The sequence below is a fragment of the Sus scrofa genome, chromosome 5, assembly GCF_054392235.1.
Source record: "Sus scrofa isolate SSC_HxYL_T2T_F1_AM1 chromosome 5, Sscrofa_HxYL_maternal_Yorkshire_Landrace_v2.0, whole genome shotgun sequence".
NCBI lineage: Eukaryota > Metazoa > Chordata > Mammalia > Artiodactyla > Suidae > Sus > Sus scrofa.
In genome coordinates, this window is record NC_139387.1 from 21,892,294 (window position 1) to 21,910,369 (window position 18,076).

Consider the following 18,076-nt stretch of genomic DNA (forward strand, 5'->3'; position numbering starts at 1 on the left):
ACTCGCCATTTTACTACACATGCGCTCAGCAGGCGATCTTGCCCCCGCCCCCGTTCCGCCAAATTGTCACATGCTAGCTACTTTTTTGATACATAGTATTAAAAATGCTTTGACACAGGCGTTGAATATTCCGGACATAGCTAATTAAAAAGTTATCTCAATACCCGAAATAATTCAAATATGAATCATTGGTTGACCAGCCAATCAGTCTAGTTAAGAATAATATTACTTAGGAACCAATGGACCGGGAGGGGTTGAGACTGCGTAGAACGCCCAAACGGATGACGTTACACAGCAACGCATACGAGAGACCAATAGTGGGGGAAAGCTATGTCAAATATCCAATCAGAGCTACTCAGGGGCGGAGTCTACCAATGCCGAACGCGAGGAGGCGGGATAAAAAAGCGAGGCCGAAGGTAGGCTGGCAGACTCGTTCGTTAGATTACTCCTTTCTGCCCCCGGACGCCGCCGAGTAAGCATCGTTGTAACCTCCTCCCCACTACCGTCATGTCTAAGTCAGAGGTGAGTGAGACTCTTTTTTCATCTGCGTTTTCTTCTTCGCCGCTTGCTGAGTTTGGTAGGGTGCAGTCTGGTTTGGCTGCTTGCACCAGCCTTTTCGGCAGTTCTTCGGTCGCTGCCGGGGCCTACCCCTCCCTGAGTTCAGGTCGCCATTTTGTCCTCGTCGCCATGAGGCTGTCGTCGTGCAATCCTTGGTTATCACGCTGCTCTCGTTCTTTTTTGCAATGCTCGTGGACACATTCGGTCTGTTTTTCATCCTTGTCCTAGTGGACGACTTTCTTAAAGAGTAGCTGTAGTCCAATTTTGGCGATGCACGCCCTCCCAGTCCTTTTGTTGCGCGTGCGTCGTAGGGAGAGTAAGGGGCGCATGCGCTCGCCGCTTCCCAGCCCCCAACATACCGCCTCCCCAGATGGGGAGAAGCACGTGGCTTACAGCGACCCGAGGGAACAATAAAAGCTTCGTACGTTGCTACCTGGTGTTGCTTCTTGTAGCGGGGAGCTTGTTTGCGTTATAGCCCTATTTAACGCTTTTTTTGCCCCTACTTCTAGTCTCCCAAAGAGCCCGAACAGCTGCGGAAGCTCTTCATCGGAGGTTTGAGCTTTGAAACAACCGATGAGAGTCTGAGGAGCCATTTTGAGCAATGGGGAACGCTCACAGACTGTGTGGTAAGACTTGGAAGAGACAAAAGGCCTTAGAGCTAGTTGTTTTTCTTGGCTTATCTCGCTGTCGTTGCTGTTTGAATGCTTATGAAGATTCCTATTGACTTTATAGCTTACTTGACAAAGGAAGGTGTGGCTTCATAGCTGAAAAGCTCCCAATTGTTAGGTTTAAGGGGTGGGGGCGGTGGTCATTGAAGAGCTTCGTTTAGAGGGTTGGTAGAAAGTTTTCCATTGCCTTAGTCAAGGTAGAAAAGGCTGTAACTTCTGGTGTCTTACCATGTGCTAAATAAACATTAAAGGTAATGAGGGACCCAAACACCAAGCGCTCCAGAGGTTTCGGGTTTGTCACGTATGCCACTGTGGAGGAGGTGGATGCAGCCATGAATGCAAGGCCGCACAAGGTGGATGGAAGAGTTGTGGAACCAAAGAGGGCCGTCTCAAGAGAAGTAAGTGATGTTTTTCTTGTGTTTCATCGACTGGAAATGTTCGATTAGCAGGATTCACTCACATTAAGGGGATGTAACAGACTTAGTATTAACATGGTCTTAGGATTGTTACTATTTTCTCCCCCTTTAGGATTCTCAAAGACCTGGTGCCCACTTAACTGTGAAAAAGATTTTTGTTGGTGGCATTAAAGAAGACACTGAAGAACATCACCTAAGAGATTATTTTGAACAGTATGGGAAAATCGAAGTGATTGAAATCATGACGGACAGGGGCAGTGGCAAAAAGAGAGGTTTTGCTTTTGTAACTTTTGATGACCATGACTCCGTAGACAAGATTGTCAGTAAGTAGCAGGTGGTTGGCATTCGCTAAGAGTTCTGAAATCCATTTGTGTCCTAAACTCTGAGATGGTGTCTTACTTTCAAATTTTTCAGTTCAGAAATACCACACTGTGAATGGCCACAACTGTGAAGTGAGGAAAGCCCTATCCAAGCAAGAGATGGCTAGTGCTTCATCCAGCCAAAGAGGTGAGTTTGTTGCTTAATTAAACCTTAAGCATCATTTTGAATGATTTTAACCGGTACAATTTAACGTTAACATTTTTTTCTTCAGGTCGAAGTGGTTCTGGAAACTTTGGTGGTGGTCGTGGAGGTGGTTTTGGTGGAAATGACAACTTTGGTCGTGGGGGAAACTTTAGTGGTCGAGGTATGTATGGTTTTTTATTATTTTAACGCTTCTTAGAATTTAGGCTTAGAAGGGTGTGATTTGTATGCGATCCACATACTTCAAACCTGGCTTTTAAATTCTGTTCCAGGTGGCTTTGGTGGCAGTCGTGGTGGTGGTGGATATGGTGGCAGTGGGGATGGCTATAATGGATTTGGTAATGACGGTAAGTTTTTTTGTTTTTACTGTTAAAATTTTGTGTGTGCGTGTGTGGGTTTTTTTAGTTCGTTTTGTTGTTGGATTTTTTTGTTTTTTAAGAAACTACAGGTAAAAAGTTTGACTACTTTTAGAATAGGCTAGTAGATACTAAAACTTTAGTGCATGATAAGTTCAAGTTTGACTCTTACAGCATGTTGTGAGCCGGCCTTTAGCCATCATGCTTGCACAGAATTTGAATGTTGAATACTTGTGTCTTATTGAGAAGAATTGTATTCTTGTAGGTGGTTATGGAGGAGGCGGCCCTGGTTACTCTGGAGGAAGCAGAGGCTATGGAAGTGGTGGACAGGGTTATGGAAACCAGGGCAGTGGCTATGGCGGGAGTGGCAGCTATGACAGCTATAACAACGGAGGAGGCGGAGGCGGCTTTGGCGGTGGTAGTGGTAGGTATCCAGTGATCCAAGTACTTGGTGCAAATAGCTAGCTTAGCCATATGGGAACTTGATGCTCTCTAGGCATAATGTGTTTTACTGCATGGTACTTTCTTTTAATGGGCTTGCAATGCTACCTCCTCCTAGCTTTAAGCTGGGGCCGCCTCACTCCCAAATAGATTAAGGGGGATAGTGGTGCCTACAGTTAATCGGGATTAGGTTAGCTTTTATTTAGGCACTTAGTTGATGTATCCAGCATGTGTTTGCGGTGCCCCTGGATGGGTAACAACAGCCTTCGAGGCTAGAGACTATACTACTTGCTCTACCATGGTGAGTCAGGGGTAAATTTCTAGCTACTGGATTATTCAACTGAATGCCTTGCCCAGAAGGAATGAAATATGTAATTAAACTTTGAAACAACCAGAGTTTGGGAGAAAGGCAGGTAGATCATGTAATCATTTGCTCTGAACACTAGAATTTATCATTTTCCCAAGTAACAGGTAAAGGCCTCTTTTCTATTCTTAGGAAGCAATTTTGGAGGTGGCGGAAGCTACAATGATTTTGGCAATTACAACAATCAATCTTCAAATTTTGGACCCATGAAAGGAGGAAATTTTGGAGGCAGAAGTTCTGGCCCTTATGGTGGTGGAGGCCAATACTTTGCCAAACCACGAAACCAAGGTATAGTATATATGTGGTATTCGGAGGGTAAATGAGCTTTGATAAAGGGAAACATTTGATCTTTAGGCAGTTCTTAGACAGCAAAAAGTTAACAGCTTAAAACTTTGAATTGTAAGTGACTGGTAGCTTGTTGAATTGGGGAAACCATACGGGCCCAAACTTTGTGAATTTGAATTTTATCATCCCAAATATAAAAGCATTATGTATTGTTGGTATTTCTAAAGCTTAAGGGAACAAATTTGTTCGTAGGTGGCTATGGCGGTTCCAGCAGCAGCAGTAGCTATGGCAGTGGCAGAAGGTTTTAATTATTACTGCCAGGTAAGTGAACACCTTTTTGTGCTTTTACTTAACTTTTTTTAAAATTGATAATGAACCCAGTAACCCTAATGTAGCTGAGCAGTGCAACATACTTAACATTAAAATTGCAGTAAAATTGTGGATGTTAAGTTAATATTCAGATCAGCAAAATTTGTGGGAAAGAAAACTTGCTATTGGATTGTAGCCTTGAGTCTTAATATGTTTAGATTAACAACTTTATTCCATATTGTTCAACAGGAAACAAAGCTTAGCAGGAGAGGAGAGCCAGAGAAGTGACAGGGAAGCTACAGGTTACAACAGATTTGTGAACTCAGCCAAGCACAGTGGTGGCAGGGCCTAGCTGCTACAAAGAAGACATGTTTTAGACAATACTCATGTGTATGGGCAAAAAAACTCGAGGACTGTATTTGTGACTAATTGTATAACAGGTTATTTTAGTTTCTGTTCTGTGGAAAGTGTAAAGCATTCCAACAAAGGGTTTTAATGTAGATTTTTTTTTTTTTTTTTTTTTTTTGCACCCATGCTGTTGATTGCTAAATGTAATAGTCTGATCATGACGCTGAATAAATGTGTCTTTTTTTAAATGTGCTGTGTAAAGTTAGTCTACTCTGAAGCCATTTTGGTAAATTACCCCAACAGTGTGAAGTTAGAATACCTTCAGGGTGATGCCAGGTTCCATTTGAAATTTACAACCTGCTTGGGTGGAGAAGCCCTTGTCTTCAGAAACCTTGGTGTAGTTGAACTGACAGTTAACTGTGTTGTGACCTGGAGTTCACCCTTAAAGGGGCCACCCAAGCAAAGTCATGGAGGTTTTTTTTGGTTATTAATATGATTGTTGGCACATCCTATGCAATATATCTAAATTGAATTATGGTACCAGATAAAGTTATAGATGAGAATGAAGCTTGTGTATCATCCATTATCATGTGTAATCAATAAACGATTTAATACCCTCTTGAATGGAATGGCAACTGTATGGATTTGGGACTGGCAGAGCTTTGGACTTTCCCTACCCGCTACCCCTAATAATGTTGAATGCTTCTATCACAATTCAAGTTCAAAACTCTGCCAGAGAGTAGAAACCAGCTGCTGGTTAATGCCACCCCGTAAATCCACAAATTAGAAGTTTTGGGGAGACCTTTTTAAACTGACCAGTACCAGTAAGAATTTTACGTTTAACACCAAAACAGTCATTAAAGGAAAACTGCAGTTTTTGTTCTGATTGGGTGGGTCTTTATAGAGGTTTATGGATTGACCGTACTAGTTAATTATATGGAAATTAAAATTGCAGAAGTGGTGAGGAACTGTATTATGCTTATATTCATGCTGACTGCAGTTTTCCTTTAAATGTGGCACAAGATCACACAACCACCCTAAAATGTTGATTGTATATAGAAAATGATTTCTAAATCTTTATAAGAGTTTACTTAATATCAAATCATTGTTATTTGTATATAGCTTCCTTTGAGCCCTCCCCTTTGGTGCCCTCAATTTCAGTGCCATTGTACCCAGTAGCCTAGAGATATGTTTATCGCTATAGGACTATGTATTCCATTCCATGGGTGTGTGACTTGGAAGTTTGGGAGGGGGTGGGTGGGGTTGTGTGGGAGGTGGAGGTGGGTGGGAAATGGAAAACATGGATAATAGTTCCATGGGCTTGATACTACTGGCTGAGTTTGCAATGGCAGGTGGAACCTTAACTATTGAGGGAGTTTGCAGATACCTCAGGATTCGTGACAATGCCTTTAAAGATCCAGGAGAGATGTTCAGCTACTAGGAACTGCTAGCAAGTATAGCGCGAATGGCTCCGAGCTCAGACACTCTACAGCTGAGAGTAGACACTTGTGGTATGTGGAGTACAGATAAGCCAGGGGCAGGCCACGGCACCCTCCATGAAAGCTAGGAGGGAGTGAAGTTTGAGTGACCATCGCAAGGAAGGAGGCAGACCAGAGTAAGGCACACCTGACTCTTAGGACTAGCAGTCAGAACCAGGAGAAAAGGTTTTATTGCTATGCTGGTAGGTAAGAACAGATTTTACTTACATCCATATAGTTCTAAAGTCCAGTTTTCTCTTAAATTGTCCCTAATGTGTTGAGCCAAAACTAGTCCAGTTAAGCTGATCTTGGTTTTTCTGGAGATAATTGGCTTTAAATTGACACCCTATTCTTGGTGGCTCCCAATTGAGGGAAGTGAGCACTTTAATCATTTCTGTGATAATTTCTACCCTTTTAATTTGTTTTCTACCTTCTTTTGACCTATTATCTTAAAACAGTGGCTCAAAGTAATGCATTAGAATCTTTCCCCAAAATTGTGGTGGGAGGGTGGGTGGACCATTAATGGGGGTGGGAGGATTTAGCCTGAGATGGAACTTGTCTCAGAGAAAAGCTAGTTCTAAAGGCCCTTTACTTTTCTAGGGAGGAGTCTGCTACTACAGGCTTATCAGCTCTTAAAAAACCGGGAACTCTTCAGTCCAAGCTCATGGCTAAAAGGTAAGTTATAAAGTAACAGAGTTTAATATTCCCAAAATAAAATGGCAAGTTGTGCTTTAGAACCAAAAAAGTAAGAATCTCATTTGGTTTATTTGTTCTTAGATTGTGTAACCAGTAAGAAACTTAGCAGCTGGGCTCCCAGTGAGGAGAATGGATGTAATATCCTTTTTTTTTTTCTTTGTTGCAGGAACATCCTTAAGAGGACATTTCTCTGAGCCACTCACTGTTCATTTTAACTGCTATGCAGTAATCATTAGCTGCTATGCAGCTGAAATTAATCAATTCAGTTTTGTGAATGGACTTTGGAAAATAAAGACACGTTTAACTTGGTTCCGTTTGTTTTATCTCCATACTATTTGTTAAGTATCTGGTAAACCAGGAGAATTTTTAGTCAAAGTTAAATGCCTTCCCCTCACCCACCCCTTCCAGATGTTCCCTATAGTCAGCTGTACCAGTTTTAATTCACATGGAGGGAGGATTGGGTTAGAAGTGATTTAAATTTTGCCCTATCAGCATTTGTGGTTTAGTAAAATTAGAAATTGGCTTTCACTGCTAGAGTGAATCTTGGCCAGTTAGAAGTAAGTTGTTTACTATTGCTTGCTCCTCTTGAGTATGTCCTTTTTGTAGTTTCTGGCAAGTGAAAATCATGTAGTAAAGGCCAACGGCTGCTGTTGAATTTGGTAAGTTCTGCTTACCAGTTCTTGGGGCCGTCATAATGAACAAGCATTTATTAGCTATTTCAGGCTTGAAATGTAGCCAAGAGTAAGTTATACAGTATAGAAGCTTTTTTGTCAAAGGTAGTGAACCTGAAAGTAGCGGTTGAGCTCTTTAAGCAGATACCATCTTCAAAGGTCATTATTTAGCCTGAATTTCCAGCCTTGCTAAAGAGAATATAGGTTAGTTATTATCAGAATTATGAGTAAGAATCTCCACTACTGAAGATTTATCTGTTTCACACAACCATGATTTAGAGGGACAGGACCACTCAGGCTACCAGTTTGCGAAAAAGTAAGTTACATGGTTTAATGGCAGAGAGTGGGTTAATGATTGGTGTTACTGTGGAGGCACCGTTTATGGTCCCTGGACCAGTGCAATGGGTTGGTGGGGGTGGGTCCAGCATAGCTGCAGCTCAGGAAACTAATAATGTGGGTGTGGCCAAAAAAAAGCAAATCCCCTGTTTTTAGGGGAAGAAATAACAAATATAAATGTTAAAATTCTTGACCTGTGGAGATCCCTGGTCACTTCATCTTTTGCCTTAGGTGCTGATGTATACATGTATATGGGTTTTAACCCACTGCAGTCTACCTCCAAGAGGTATCTGTCTTCTGTGCACCCTATGCCTGAAACTCAGGTGCCTAGTAAATGTTGAATAAGTGTCTAAATTGAATCTGTGGAGTTCTCTCGTGGCTCAGTAGTTAACGAACCCGACTAGCGTCCTGTGGTGCTGGTCGCCCACACAGTGCATTGCTGTGGCTATGCCATAGGCTGGTAGCTACAGCTCTGATTCGACCCCAAGCCTGGGAACCTCCATGTGCCACAGGACAAATAAATCACCATCTGTGAGCTTGGTTAGAATGAAAAACCCTTTTGTCTACTATCCCTTTTGTGACTAATATCCGTTTTGTGAATAAGCAAATTGAACAACTAATCCCGCTACTACTTGTAACCTCATTTTCAAGTTTTTATTTTTGGTCTTTTTTTAGGGCCCCACCAACGGCATATAGAGGTTCCCAGGCTAGGGGTCAAATTGGAGCTGTAGCCAACACCACAGCCACAGCAACGCCAGATCTGTGCCGCGTCTGCGACCTACACCACAGCTCACGGCAACAACAGATCTCTACTAACCCACTGAGCAAGGCCAGGGATCAAACCTGCGTGCTCTTGGATGCTAGTCAGATTCATTTCCGCTGAGCCATGACGGGGACGCCTCCAGTTTTTGAGAGCGTGGACAAGTTGGACTGTCCTCAGATGTACTAGTAGGAAAATTTCATTCCCTAGAGACCATGTTTCTCCCAATCAGTAGACAAGAAGATTCCACGTGTTTGATCACCTTTGCTTTTTTGTCTCACAACTGTAGTGACTATCAGAACTTGGAAATAAGTTTACTCTGTTGAATGGAGCTAGTAAAGTTGAATAGAAGTAAAAAACTCCAAAGGTTCCCTTTGTGGCAGGGGGTTAAGGATCCAGTGTCATCGCTGCTGTGGTACAGGTTCAATCCCTGGCCCGAGAACTTCTGCATGTCATTGGTGCAGCCGAAAAGAAAAAATACTCCAAAGAGATAATCTAGTGACTAGGGAAGATGGGACCCACCCCAGCTCCAAGCAAGGAAATGAAGGTATATGAGGCTTGATTGGATTTTGATCAATGAGGCTAAGGATTCCGAAACTTAATCTGTTCTAAGAAAAAATAAAAGGCCTTAGATCTTCAAGAATCTAGAAAAGGTGGGCTTCAAAACAAGGAAAGGGGGAATTCCCATCGTGGCACAGCGGGAATGAATCCGACTAGGAACCATGAGGCTGCAGGTTGAATCCCTGGCCTTGCTCAGTGGGTTAAGGATCTGCCTTTGCTGTGATGTAGGTTGCAGACGGCTCAGATCTGGCGTGGCTGTGGCTGTGGCTGTGGCGGGCAGCTATAGCTCTGATTCGACCCCTAGCCTGGAAATTTCCACATGCCTTGGGTGCGGCCCTTAAAAAGCAAAAAAAAAAAAAATGGTAGCATCTGTCTAACATAACCAGGGAGACAGAAGATTTCACTGAAGAGTTCCCGTTATGGCTCAGCAGTTAGCGAGCCCAACTAGCATCCATGAGGATGCGGGTTCAATCCCTGGCCCCGAAGAGTGAGTTAAGGATCCAGCGTTGCTGTGAGATGTGATGTGGTGTAGGTTGCAGATGTGGCTCAGATCCAGATTTGCTGTGGCTGTGGTGTAGGCCAGCAGCTCCAGCTCCAGTTGGACCCCCTAGCCTGGGAACTTCCATATGCTGCCAGTGTGGCCCTGAAAGACAAAAAGACCAAAAAGAAAAAAGATTTCACTGAAATGCATATTGCGCTCTGCTGTGGGGCAGATTTTACCCAGACATGAGTGGGAATGCCCTGAAACTTGGCTGTCCAATCAGATTCTGTCATTCCAATCAAGGTCAGCTCACTCGGTCTTCTGAGACAGCTCTGGCACATCAGAACCCAGGCTGAGTCTTGTAGAAGTAGACATGAGGGGGAGAACAGAAAAGAAGGCCTGTGGGCCTTCCAGGATTTGGGGTGCTCCTAAGTTCCCAAAAGGTCAAGCTTAACCCTCGGGGGACCTCTCACAGCCGTCTAACCAGCTTCAGCAGCAATCCCAGCCCTATAAATAGGGGACCACCGGGGAAGGTAGGGATCCTCAAATCATCTATGGCCCCAGGCTCTGAAAAGGGGGGTGAGGGTGGTAGCTCTCTCCACACACAATTCAAGTTCATGTGTCCAGCCCAACAGAGCTGTAGGGGAAAGAAACGAACTCGGCAGAACTCGCCGCCACCAATAGGCAGCAAGCTCTGAGGAGCGCTCCGCTTCATCACCCTCCCTTGAGAAGGAAGACACAGGGGAAGGCTATTTCTGGAGAGCGCTTTATATACCGAAGCTCAAACAAGAGATTGGAGACCTAGGAAACTGCATCACGGAAGAGAGATTCCAGCCCTCCCCTCCCTTCCTCGCCTCCAGGCAAGCCTCACTGAACACACCTTGGACCTTCCAAATGCCAGGTTGCCCATGGTTGCCCCCTCCTGGTCTGCAGAACTCAGCTCCTTCTGGGCCTCAGAGTTGCAGAGAACCTTTCTCAGACGAGCATGAAGGAAGCCTCCATCACCAGTCCCACCCCTCCGGCCAGCTCAGTCTGTGGCCTCCATCTTGGTCCCCCGAGGCACCAGGAAGATGGCCCCATCAGCAGCCTGTTGCAGCACATATTCTTCAGGGGAGTAGCTGTTGCCTGCTTCATCCCGCAGGTGCTGGAAAATGTCACGGTACAGCTCCGTCAGCTGTTGGCGCATGACCTCCAGGGTCCGGTCGGCCTCCCCTCGGGCCCGCAGAAGCCGCTCCCGCTCACTGCCTAGCCGCTCCAGTTCCCGCTCCAGCTGCACGATGGTCTCCAGCTTTCTCTTGCGACAGTTCTGGGCAGCCACCTTGTTCTTGCCCCGCCTTCGGATGTCCCGGACTAGTGCCAGCTGGCTCTCCGTCAGCGGGTACCTCGCCAACAGCTCGTTGAAGTCATCTACCGGCAAGTTGACGATCTTGTCCGTAGGAAAGGGGATCTTCATGGCCAGGGCCCGCCGCTCATCCCGACTCCCCGCCTCCCCCCGAGCAGTGGGCTTGGCCCGCACAGGGCCCGAGGAGGGCTCTAAGGCTAAGGAGGGCTCAGCAGGTGGCAAGGCATAGTTGGGGTGGGCCAAGGAGTTGGGCATGAGTGAGTAGGGGTACTCCACTGGGTACATTTCTACATACTCGCTGCGACGCCGACCAGCCTCTGTCCCCTCCAGCTCAAGAGACTCAGCGTCGCTGTAGTTGAGGGATAATCCTGAGTCGGATTCTGGGTCTTCCTGGGGCTTGGATGGCCCTGCAGACAACCCAATGTCCAGGAGGGCCAAGGGGTCTGGGAGGGGGTCACTGAGCAGGCCTGAGAGGGTCAGTGGCTTGGAGGCTGGTACGGTCATGTTGCCATAGGAGTATGGGGGTTCCGGGACATGAGATGTGGGTGCTGGCAGCTCATAAGGTGGTGGAGGAAGGGGGAAGCCAGCATCCGGGTGGATTGAGCAGGGGCAGTAACTTGGAGGCGGCGGGGGCCCTGGGTACGGGACTGGGGCTGGGGGCTCGAACGATGGCTCACTTGGAGCATTTAGGCCCTGCAAGAAAAGACACCAAGAGGGTTGGAGACAGGCTGAGGAAGATGAGACACCAGCTCTCTCTCAGAACCAAGCTGGGTCCTGCCGAAAGACCCAGTGAGCCAAGAGACCAGAAAGCTGCTAAGCATCATTGAAAGTTTCTTGCAAAGTTTCGATACAGCTATTTCATGAAGAAAGCAGCTTAACCAGGAAGGGAAGTCACTGAGGTCAGACTTCAGAAGAGACTACCTAAGGCTGCAGCAACTATGGGGTCGCCTCCTCTTCAGGAGACATTCTCCCTGGGTTGAAATGGCTCACTTCCCTTTAGTTCCTTCAGTTCCTTCGGGAAGACAAGTCATTATCCAAGATGACCCTCAGAACCCTTTTCCTGCCACCATTATCTAGAGTCAAAGGGGCAAGGGCAGGCCCTTGGCCATGCCCTGGGTGCCCAGCAGAGGGAGCCGCTGTGTGAGAAGAGGGCTCAGGGCAGATCCTGAGGACCGGGGCTTGATGGCTGGGGAGAGAATGGGGTGGGCATAGAGCCAGGTCTGAGGCTAAGAGGTACCTCAGGGAGCCTGCACTAGTTCTGCCCTCTCCCCTTCGGTCTCTCTGTCCCTGCCCAGGTGCAGAGAGGAGGAGAGAACATGCTAGAAACAGGGCCCCCAACCCACATCGGGGAGCCACCTTGCTCCAGCCCGCCTGGCGACAAAGGCATCATTGTTAAACCAACAGACACCCCTTTGTCCAACTAGCAGAAGGAGAGGACCCCGGCATAGCCTGCCCCCCCCCTTCCCGAGGCCCCTGAACTACTACTGCTCTGCTACCTGAGGGAAAGGGGCCCAGCTGCTGAGGGGGGAATGAAGGAGGAAGATGGGCAGGATGGGAGGAGTCAGCATAGAAGGTGAGGAAGGAAAGACGGGGCCTGAGGTGGGGTAGAGAGACGTGAGCAGAGTGGCTGCTGAGAGAGCTTACACCCCCAATCAGATCCTTCCTTCCCCACCACTCCTATCTCCTGCTCATCCACACCCCCTCCCCCTCAAGGCTCCCCCGTCTGCCATCCAGATCGCCCTCCAGCTCCAGCCCTTCTCTTTACAGCGCCTAAAGCATTGCCATCTTGAGCCCCTGGGCTCTGCTTGCTCCAGCCCCCTGCCTCAGACCCAGCCAGACTCCCCGTTTCTCCCTTTTCCCTCCCCCTACCGCCCCTCCCACCCCCAACTCTCCCACCCCCACTCACCTGCAGCTCAGTGATGGACATGATCTCTTGCCAAGTCAGTTCCATCTCACCCAGCTCCGGAGTGGGCAACTGTGTCACCCTGTTCCTGCTCTGCTGGGGAGGACACGGGGGCATCCTACTGGGCCAGGGCCTGGTCCAAGGTCCTGAAAGCCCAAATGGTCCCAGCAGTCTGTGTCAAAGGAGAAACAGGGGTTAGGAAGTCCCCTGCCATGGGTCAGCAGTGTTGTCCTCCTCCATGGAGAGGCTCCTCCAGCCAGGGAAGGAGACACCTCACTGCCCCCCATTCGTGCTGGACTCATCAACCAACTCCCTAAGCAAGAAAGCCCTTTTCTGCCGTGTTATCCCTACCTCACCTGCTCTGGCTGTAGGCAGTTCCTTTGGGAGCACAGTAGGTGTTTATCTTCTTTTCACAAGATGCCTTCTCTTTCCCCTATTTCTTAGTCCCCAAAACCGTATCACTGGCCGGGACAGAAGTCACATCATTTAAGGGTGTTTTTCCGCCTGTTTCCTGCTGCAACATCAGGGGATCACTTCTGCTGTCCTCCTCTGCCTTCAGTTTTAAGATCTCAGTCTTTTCTTTCCAAGATGAGAGCAAGCGCTTGGGGATGCCCAAGGAGCGCCTTGTGGGAAGAGCCAGCAGACAGCCCCGCCCCTTCTCTGAGATACAGCCCAGGCCTGGTGGCTGATAGCAGCCCTGCCCTCTCCTCCTATCCTGGCCCTGGGCTCCCCTGCCTGGGCCAGATAAGAGGTTTATCAGCTGCAGGCAGCAGAAGAGGAATGGTCTCTGGAGACACTGGACCTCTGCCCTGTGTCCTGCAGGGTCATCTTGGCTATTCCCCACCCCAGACAACCAGGGGTCTTTCCTCTCCGAAGGTCATGCAACAACCATAGCAGAGACTTATTCAGCATCTGTCAAGAACTGCGCTGGTGTTTCAGAAGCGTTCGCTTATGAGATTGATTTTCACGTACATCCTACAAGATCCATTGAGAAATTGAGACTCAAGCTCATAAATAGCAGGGTCAGGTCTGTCTGGAACCCACCCTCGCTCACTGTACGAGTCTACGCTGCCTTCCAGGCCCCTTCCCAATCCCACTCCCCTGTCTCCACATGCCCAGACTCTCCTGGCGGTTGCCACTGGTCAGCCCTTTCTGTGGAATCTCAGTCTGTCTTCTCTTCCACAGAATCACTCTTTAGAGGCTTGAATACACACTTCCCTCTGTCCCCTTGTCTTTGGATCTGGGTTCTAGCTGCAGCTCTGCCACAAAGCAATGGCGCGATGTTGGGCAAGTCATCACATTTCTCTGAGCCTCTGTTTCCTCATTTGTAAAACCAGGGAGTTAGACAAGTTGAACTTGGAGGTCCCTGTCTGCTCGGGCAGCTGAATGTTCTCAGCAACCCCTCACACTTGTCTTCATCTTCTCCCTTCTGCCAGCCTCTTTCCTCATCCAACCGTCTCACCATGCATCTGTTCACCCCGCCTTCAGCAAGAGATTCCAAGTAAATTTGGCAAGGGCCTCCTGATCTCTTAGGGCCTGACCCTGCACCCTACCTTGGCCACAGAAGTAAAGGCAGGCAGGCAGGTTGCGGTGGGGACGGATTTAGAGAAAGATAGAGCCTAGGATGGGATGACCTCAGTCACCACAAGGATGGCCTGTCACAGCTATTCAGTATGGAATCCACTGTTTGATTCAGCCCGAAATTAGTGTGAAGTGCAAACGACCCTTGCGAAGGAGGATCTCCCCTGGCCCCTGCCCCCACCCCCTTCCTACCCTGCCATCCCCAGGACTGGGAGTTGGTGCAGGCACAGGCCTTGGCCAGTGGGCAGAGGGTGGGGTGTTTATGTCTGTCCAGGATGCCATTTCAACACCGGAACCCCACCTTCCTCCACCCAGGTTCTGGCGGAAATTGCCCAAAGGCAAAGTGAATGGAGAAGGGGTTTTAGGGGGCAGGGACAATGATTCTTGCCTCATAGTCCTTCACACACACACACACACACACACACACACATATCCCATTTTGTCCCTCCTTAGGGTTTCCCGGATCTGACTCAGGTGCAGTACAAAGATTCTGCCCTAGGAGGCAGGAGACCAGGTTCTCTGGCCTTCCAGATACATGGTCTTGGGCAAATGGCCTCCTATTCAGTCTCCCTCGTTAAACGGAGACAGACCTGGAGGACCCCCTAGAGTAGATTGCATCTGGCTCGGGCAGTCACTAACGTTAACATGAGCTGTATTCACCTGGGATGCTTGTAAAAAGACAGAATTCTGAACCCCGCCCCCAGACCTATGGAATTGAATTCAAACGTGCAGGCACCCAGCGATCAGCATTTTAAACAGTGGCCTGGTGTTTCTGATGCCAGAGGCCCACCTTACTTTGAAAACTGCTAAACTAGTTCAACCATAGGGATTTACATCCAAAGCCAGAAAAGAAGCCTGGCAAGTAATCTCAAGCTTTCTAGCTTCACACCCTTGATCCAGGCAAGGTTGGCTTCTAGGCTGCCCAGCTCCCTGAGACCAGCTAATTGGCCCCTTCTCATAAGGACCAGGAATTCAACCTTCCCCTCACCCTGGGATGAGGAGATGAGAATCCAGAGGGGTTGCTGGGGGAGGCAGGAGGTTAGGGAAGAGGGAGTTAAAGAGAACCTCAGGATCAACTTCAACCAACTCTCAGGTACAGGGGCAAGTTCACATGAGGCCAAAAAGGATGCTTTTCCCTAGACACTCAGGGACAGGCAGTGGTCTCTACACCAGGCATAGGCTCCTCTGGGTCTTAGGACCCTACGTTCCTGAGGACGGGCCAGGGGACTGGCCACCAGTGGAATAGCTCAGGGAGGAGGGGATGGTCAGAATTGGATCAAATAGGACATCACAGAGGGCACAGAAGCTGGAGAGATCATGGGAGTGAGGAGAGGGCCTCCCTGTGTCCCTTTCCTTTTGCAACAATCAATCCCCACTTTCTAGTTGAGCCCACACTCTGAGATCCCCCAGCCATCTTACTCCCCAACACTGCATATCAGGTAGGATGGGTGCCGTCTCCTGGGACTCGAATCTACCCTCTTTATTCTCATCCTGCTGGGCCTTCCCTGAAGGATCTTGTCACAATCCCTGAGGACACAACGGAATGACATGAAGCCTCATGTCTAAGGATACAGAATGATGGCCATTTAGGCAGGGATGCTGGGGCCAGGAAGGTATTGGCTTCATCTGCTGCCCCAGGGCTCTAGTGCCTTGACAAGGGGGAGATACAGAAATAGAGCATGCCTCTGGGACCCTGTTCTGTGGCTTACGGGACCACCCCACCTCTCCAGATGTCAACAGAGGCAGTGAAAGGATGGGGAGGGATCAGCAAAACCTGGAGTATGGAGTGGCAGGTGAGCAGTTTATTTAGAAAGATTAGAAAGAATCTCCAAAGAGAGGGAGGCACCCAGAGGCGAGAGAAAGAAACAGAATGGAAGCTTTGAAAAGGGGGTGGGGGGAAAGATGGGGGGAGGAGAGTGAGTGGGGTGGGGAAAAGATTTCATCACAGTAAAATTCCAGTCTCTTGGGGGCATACACGACTCATACCGGTGCATGGGAACGAGGGAGAGAGAAACAAGTTTCTGCCATCCTGTCACTTGGTTATTAGACCCCAAACTCCAGTTCTTTCAGGGGCCAATGACTAGAGAATCTCAGTCCCAGCGGTTCTATACCCTACCTCTTCTCTTCCACTGCATCCCAGCCCTTCGCTTCCCAAGCTGCCAAGATTTCCAGCCAGAGGGAACTATCCTGGGGTGTATGGGATGCCTTCCTCTCCCTTTCAGTTCCAGCTGATCCCTACTGCCCTCTGCCCAGGGCAGAGAAGGGGCCAAGGGAGAAAGAGCTCAGCCCACCCTGCGGCAACACCTCTGCTCAATGATCCAGGCAGCCACAGTCCCCGATTCCTCACCTTCCCCTAAATTTTCCCAGATGGCTGGATGGGGCAGCGTGATGGAATGGAGTAGGCGAAAGGGTGGTACCTTATACCTGAGAGTCTGTCCGCTGCCACAGTGCAGCCAGCCTGCTGAAGGGTTACTCAGGGTCACTCCCCAGTCCCTCAGGCACGCCTCTGGGGACCACTGTCTGGTCCCCATCCACAGCCTTTCACCCCAAGAATCCCAGTGTGCTCCAGAAGCCATCTAGGTCTTCTCCCAGAGACATTCCCAAAGATGTCAAATTCCTAAACCAAGGGCAGCCTGGGAAAATCTGAGATCGCCCAGGAATTCGAGGCAAGTTGGTTATTTTCTCCCTCTGGCTCCTCCACTGCCCCAGCCTGCCCCTGGATCCCACTGGAATCCTCCTCCCACCTGGCCCCTCAGGCACCTGTGGCGGGTCCAAGCAGGGTTGAGGAGAGAGATGAGGCTCCGGCTGCTGTCTCTGGGGAGGCTGGGCCTGGGCTGACACCTCCAGGGGGGTGAGGATCCCCGCTACCTCTGAGAACCGGGGAGGGCCATGCCCCGCCCCCGGGCCATCGCTGAGAACCCAGTGTGGAGGCTCGGCTGAGGGTGGGGAGCTCCGGGGCAGGCAGACAGGCGCACCAGCCTCCTCTCTGAAGCTCTCGGCCTGAGTTCTCCGTCCTTCCTCCAACCCTCCCCTTTCCCCGTGGCCCTCCTCTCCTCCTGCCCCTTCTGGCCAAGAGAGGAAACTTGAGCCCAGTGTGGTTTCTGCCCACACCCCGCCCCTACCTTGCTCCCAGCCAGGCCAGCGGGGGCACACATGGCTCCAAGCCTCTCCCAGCCCTGCTTTTGAGCCCAGGAGTCCAGCTAGCTCTGTGTTTCTCCCATGCATATGATGAATTCCAACCGGATGATCCGTGGCAAAGTGACCTCTAAACTTTATACAAGTTGTAACCTCCTTCTTTTTGCCCCCCTTGACTCTCTCAGGGACAGGGAAACTGAGTCACGGTAAGATGGAGGGCTGCCGAAGAAAAGAACCAAATGTCTAGCATCCCAGCTCTTAGGCAGGTGGGCATTCGGGGCACTGCTTTTATAGAAGGAAAGCCTGGGATCTGGGAAAGGGGTAGGGGAGCTTTTGGGGGGAGGAGGGCCGGCTGCTTTTGATGTGTCCTTTCACCTGTAGCCTTCTCCCCTCCCCCTGCAGCTTCAGATGTCCGAGGACAAAGGCCTCTTTCTTGGCCAGGTTTGTTGTCAGTGTGTGAGGGGAGTTGAAGGGGGAGGCGGCCAGTAGAAACATTATTCACCTCCCTTAAAGGGGACCCTGGGTGCCCTCTGTCCTTTCTTCCCAGGCAAAGCACTCTAGCCACATGGCAGCCACATGCCCTGGACAGACCAGGACCTGTGTGTAGGGGACCAGGTCCATACCCCAACACCCACAGTCGCTCTGGAGCAGGCCAACAAGTACCCCCAGAAGTTGCTTGTTCATCCCTCTGCCTTCAACACACAACCCAAGTCCCAGAGCAAATAGACCTCTCTCTCTCTCAAGACTAGGAGAAAAGTCTTGCTTCCTCCTAGATTTTAGTGGCTTTCAGCTCTAAGGAAAGTCCTTTCTATATCTAGCTTCAGTCCTTACAGCTGCAGCTTACAGTTTTTTTTTCCTTCGATTG

At 49.1% G+C, this 18,076-nt stretch overlaps 2 protein-coding genes across 8 annotated transcripts; one reads left to right on the plus strand and one right to left on the minus strand.

The window, feature by feature from the left end:
- The first annotated feature begins 448 nt into the window (after window positions 1–448).
- Window positions 449–6,750, plus strand: HNRNPA1 (heterogeneous nuclear ribonucleoprotein A1). Of its 5 annotated transcripts, none has more exons than XR_014845337.1 (12): window positions 449–522; window positions 1,068–1,184; window positions 1,478–1,624; window positions 1,755–1,965; window positions 2,057–2,149; window positions 2,235–2,327; window positions 2,437–2,511; window positions 2,786–2,944; window positions 3,458–3,613; window positions 3,863–3,931; window positions 4,169–6,420; window positions 6,608–6,750. XR_014845337.1 is itself a non-coding variant. In XM_085024863.1 (10 exons), exons 1-10 carry the CDS (start codon window positions 508–510, stop codon window positions 3,916–3,918), a joined length of 1,122 nt encoding a protein of 373 aa, XP_084880989.1. In that variant the 5' UTR covers window positions 449–507; the 3' UTR covers window positions 3,919–3,935. The 5 variants fall into 5 exon arrangements, 2 of the variants coding, with proteins under 2 accessions (XP_084880989.1, NP_001070686.1); XR_002343824.2 differs by having other exon boundaries at window positions 6,346–6,420; XR_002343825.2 differs by lacking the exon at window positions 2,786–2,944 and having other exon boundaries at window positions 6,346–6,420.
- Window positions 6,751–10,002: 3,252 nt separating this feature from the next.
- On the minus strand, window positions 10,003–17,143 carry NFE2 (nuclear factor, erythroid 2). 3 transcript variants are annotated; one of them, XM_021090964.2, is made up of 3 exons: window positions 16,837–17,143; window positions 12,499–12,667; window positions 10,003–11,285 (listed from the first exon to the last, which is right to left on the minus strand). In XM_021090964.2, exons 2-3 carry the CDS (start codon window positions 12,610–12,612, stop codon window positions 10,278–10,280), a joined length of 1,122 nt encoding a protein of 373 aa, XP_020946623.1. In that variant the 5' UTR covers window positions 12,613–12,667; window positions 16,837–17,143; the 3' UTR covers window positions 10,003–10,277.
- Between the last annotated feature and the right edge of the window lie 933 nt (window positions 17,144–18,076).

What these genes read in the sequence shown, in the direction of transcription:
- HNRNPA1 (XM_085024863.1), top strand. An exon ending in TGCTTCATCCAGCCAAAGAG is followed by an intron (nt 2,150 to 2,234) that starts GTGAGTTTGTTG and finishes TTTTTTCTTCAG; the next exon opens with GTCGAAGTGGTTCTGGAAAC. An exon ending in GGGAAACTTTAGTGGTCGAG is followed by an intron (nt 2,328 to 2,436) that starts GTATGTATGGTT and finishes ATTCTGTTCCAG; the next exon opens with GTGGCTTTGGTGGCAGTCGT.
- NFE2 (XM_021090964.2), bottom strand. Translation starts at nt 12,612, where the DNA reads ATGCCCCCGTGTCCTCCCCAGCAGAGCAGGAACAGGGTGACACAGTTG. An exon ending in TGTCCATCACTGAGCTGCAG is followed by an intron (nt 11,286 to 12,498) that starts GTGAGTGGGGGT and finishes CTTTTCTTGCAG; the next exon opens with GGCCTAAATGCTCCAAGTGA.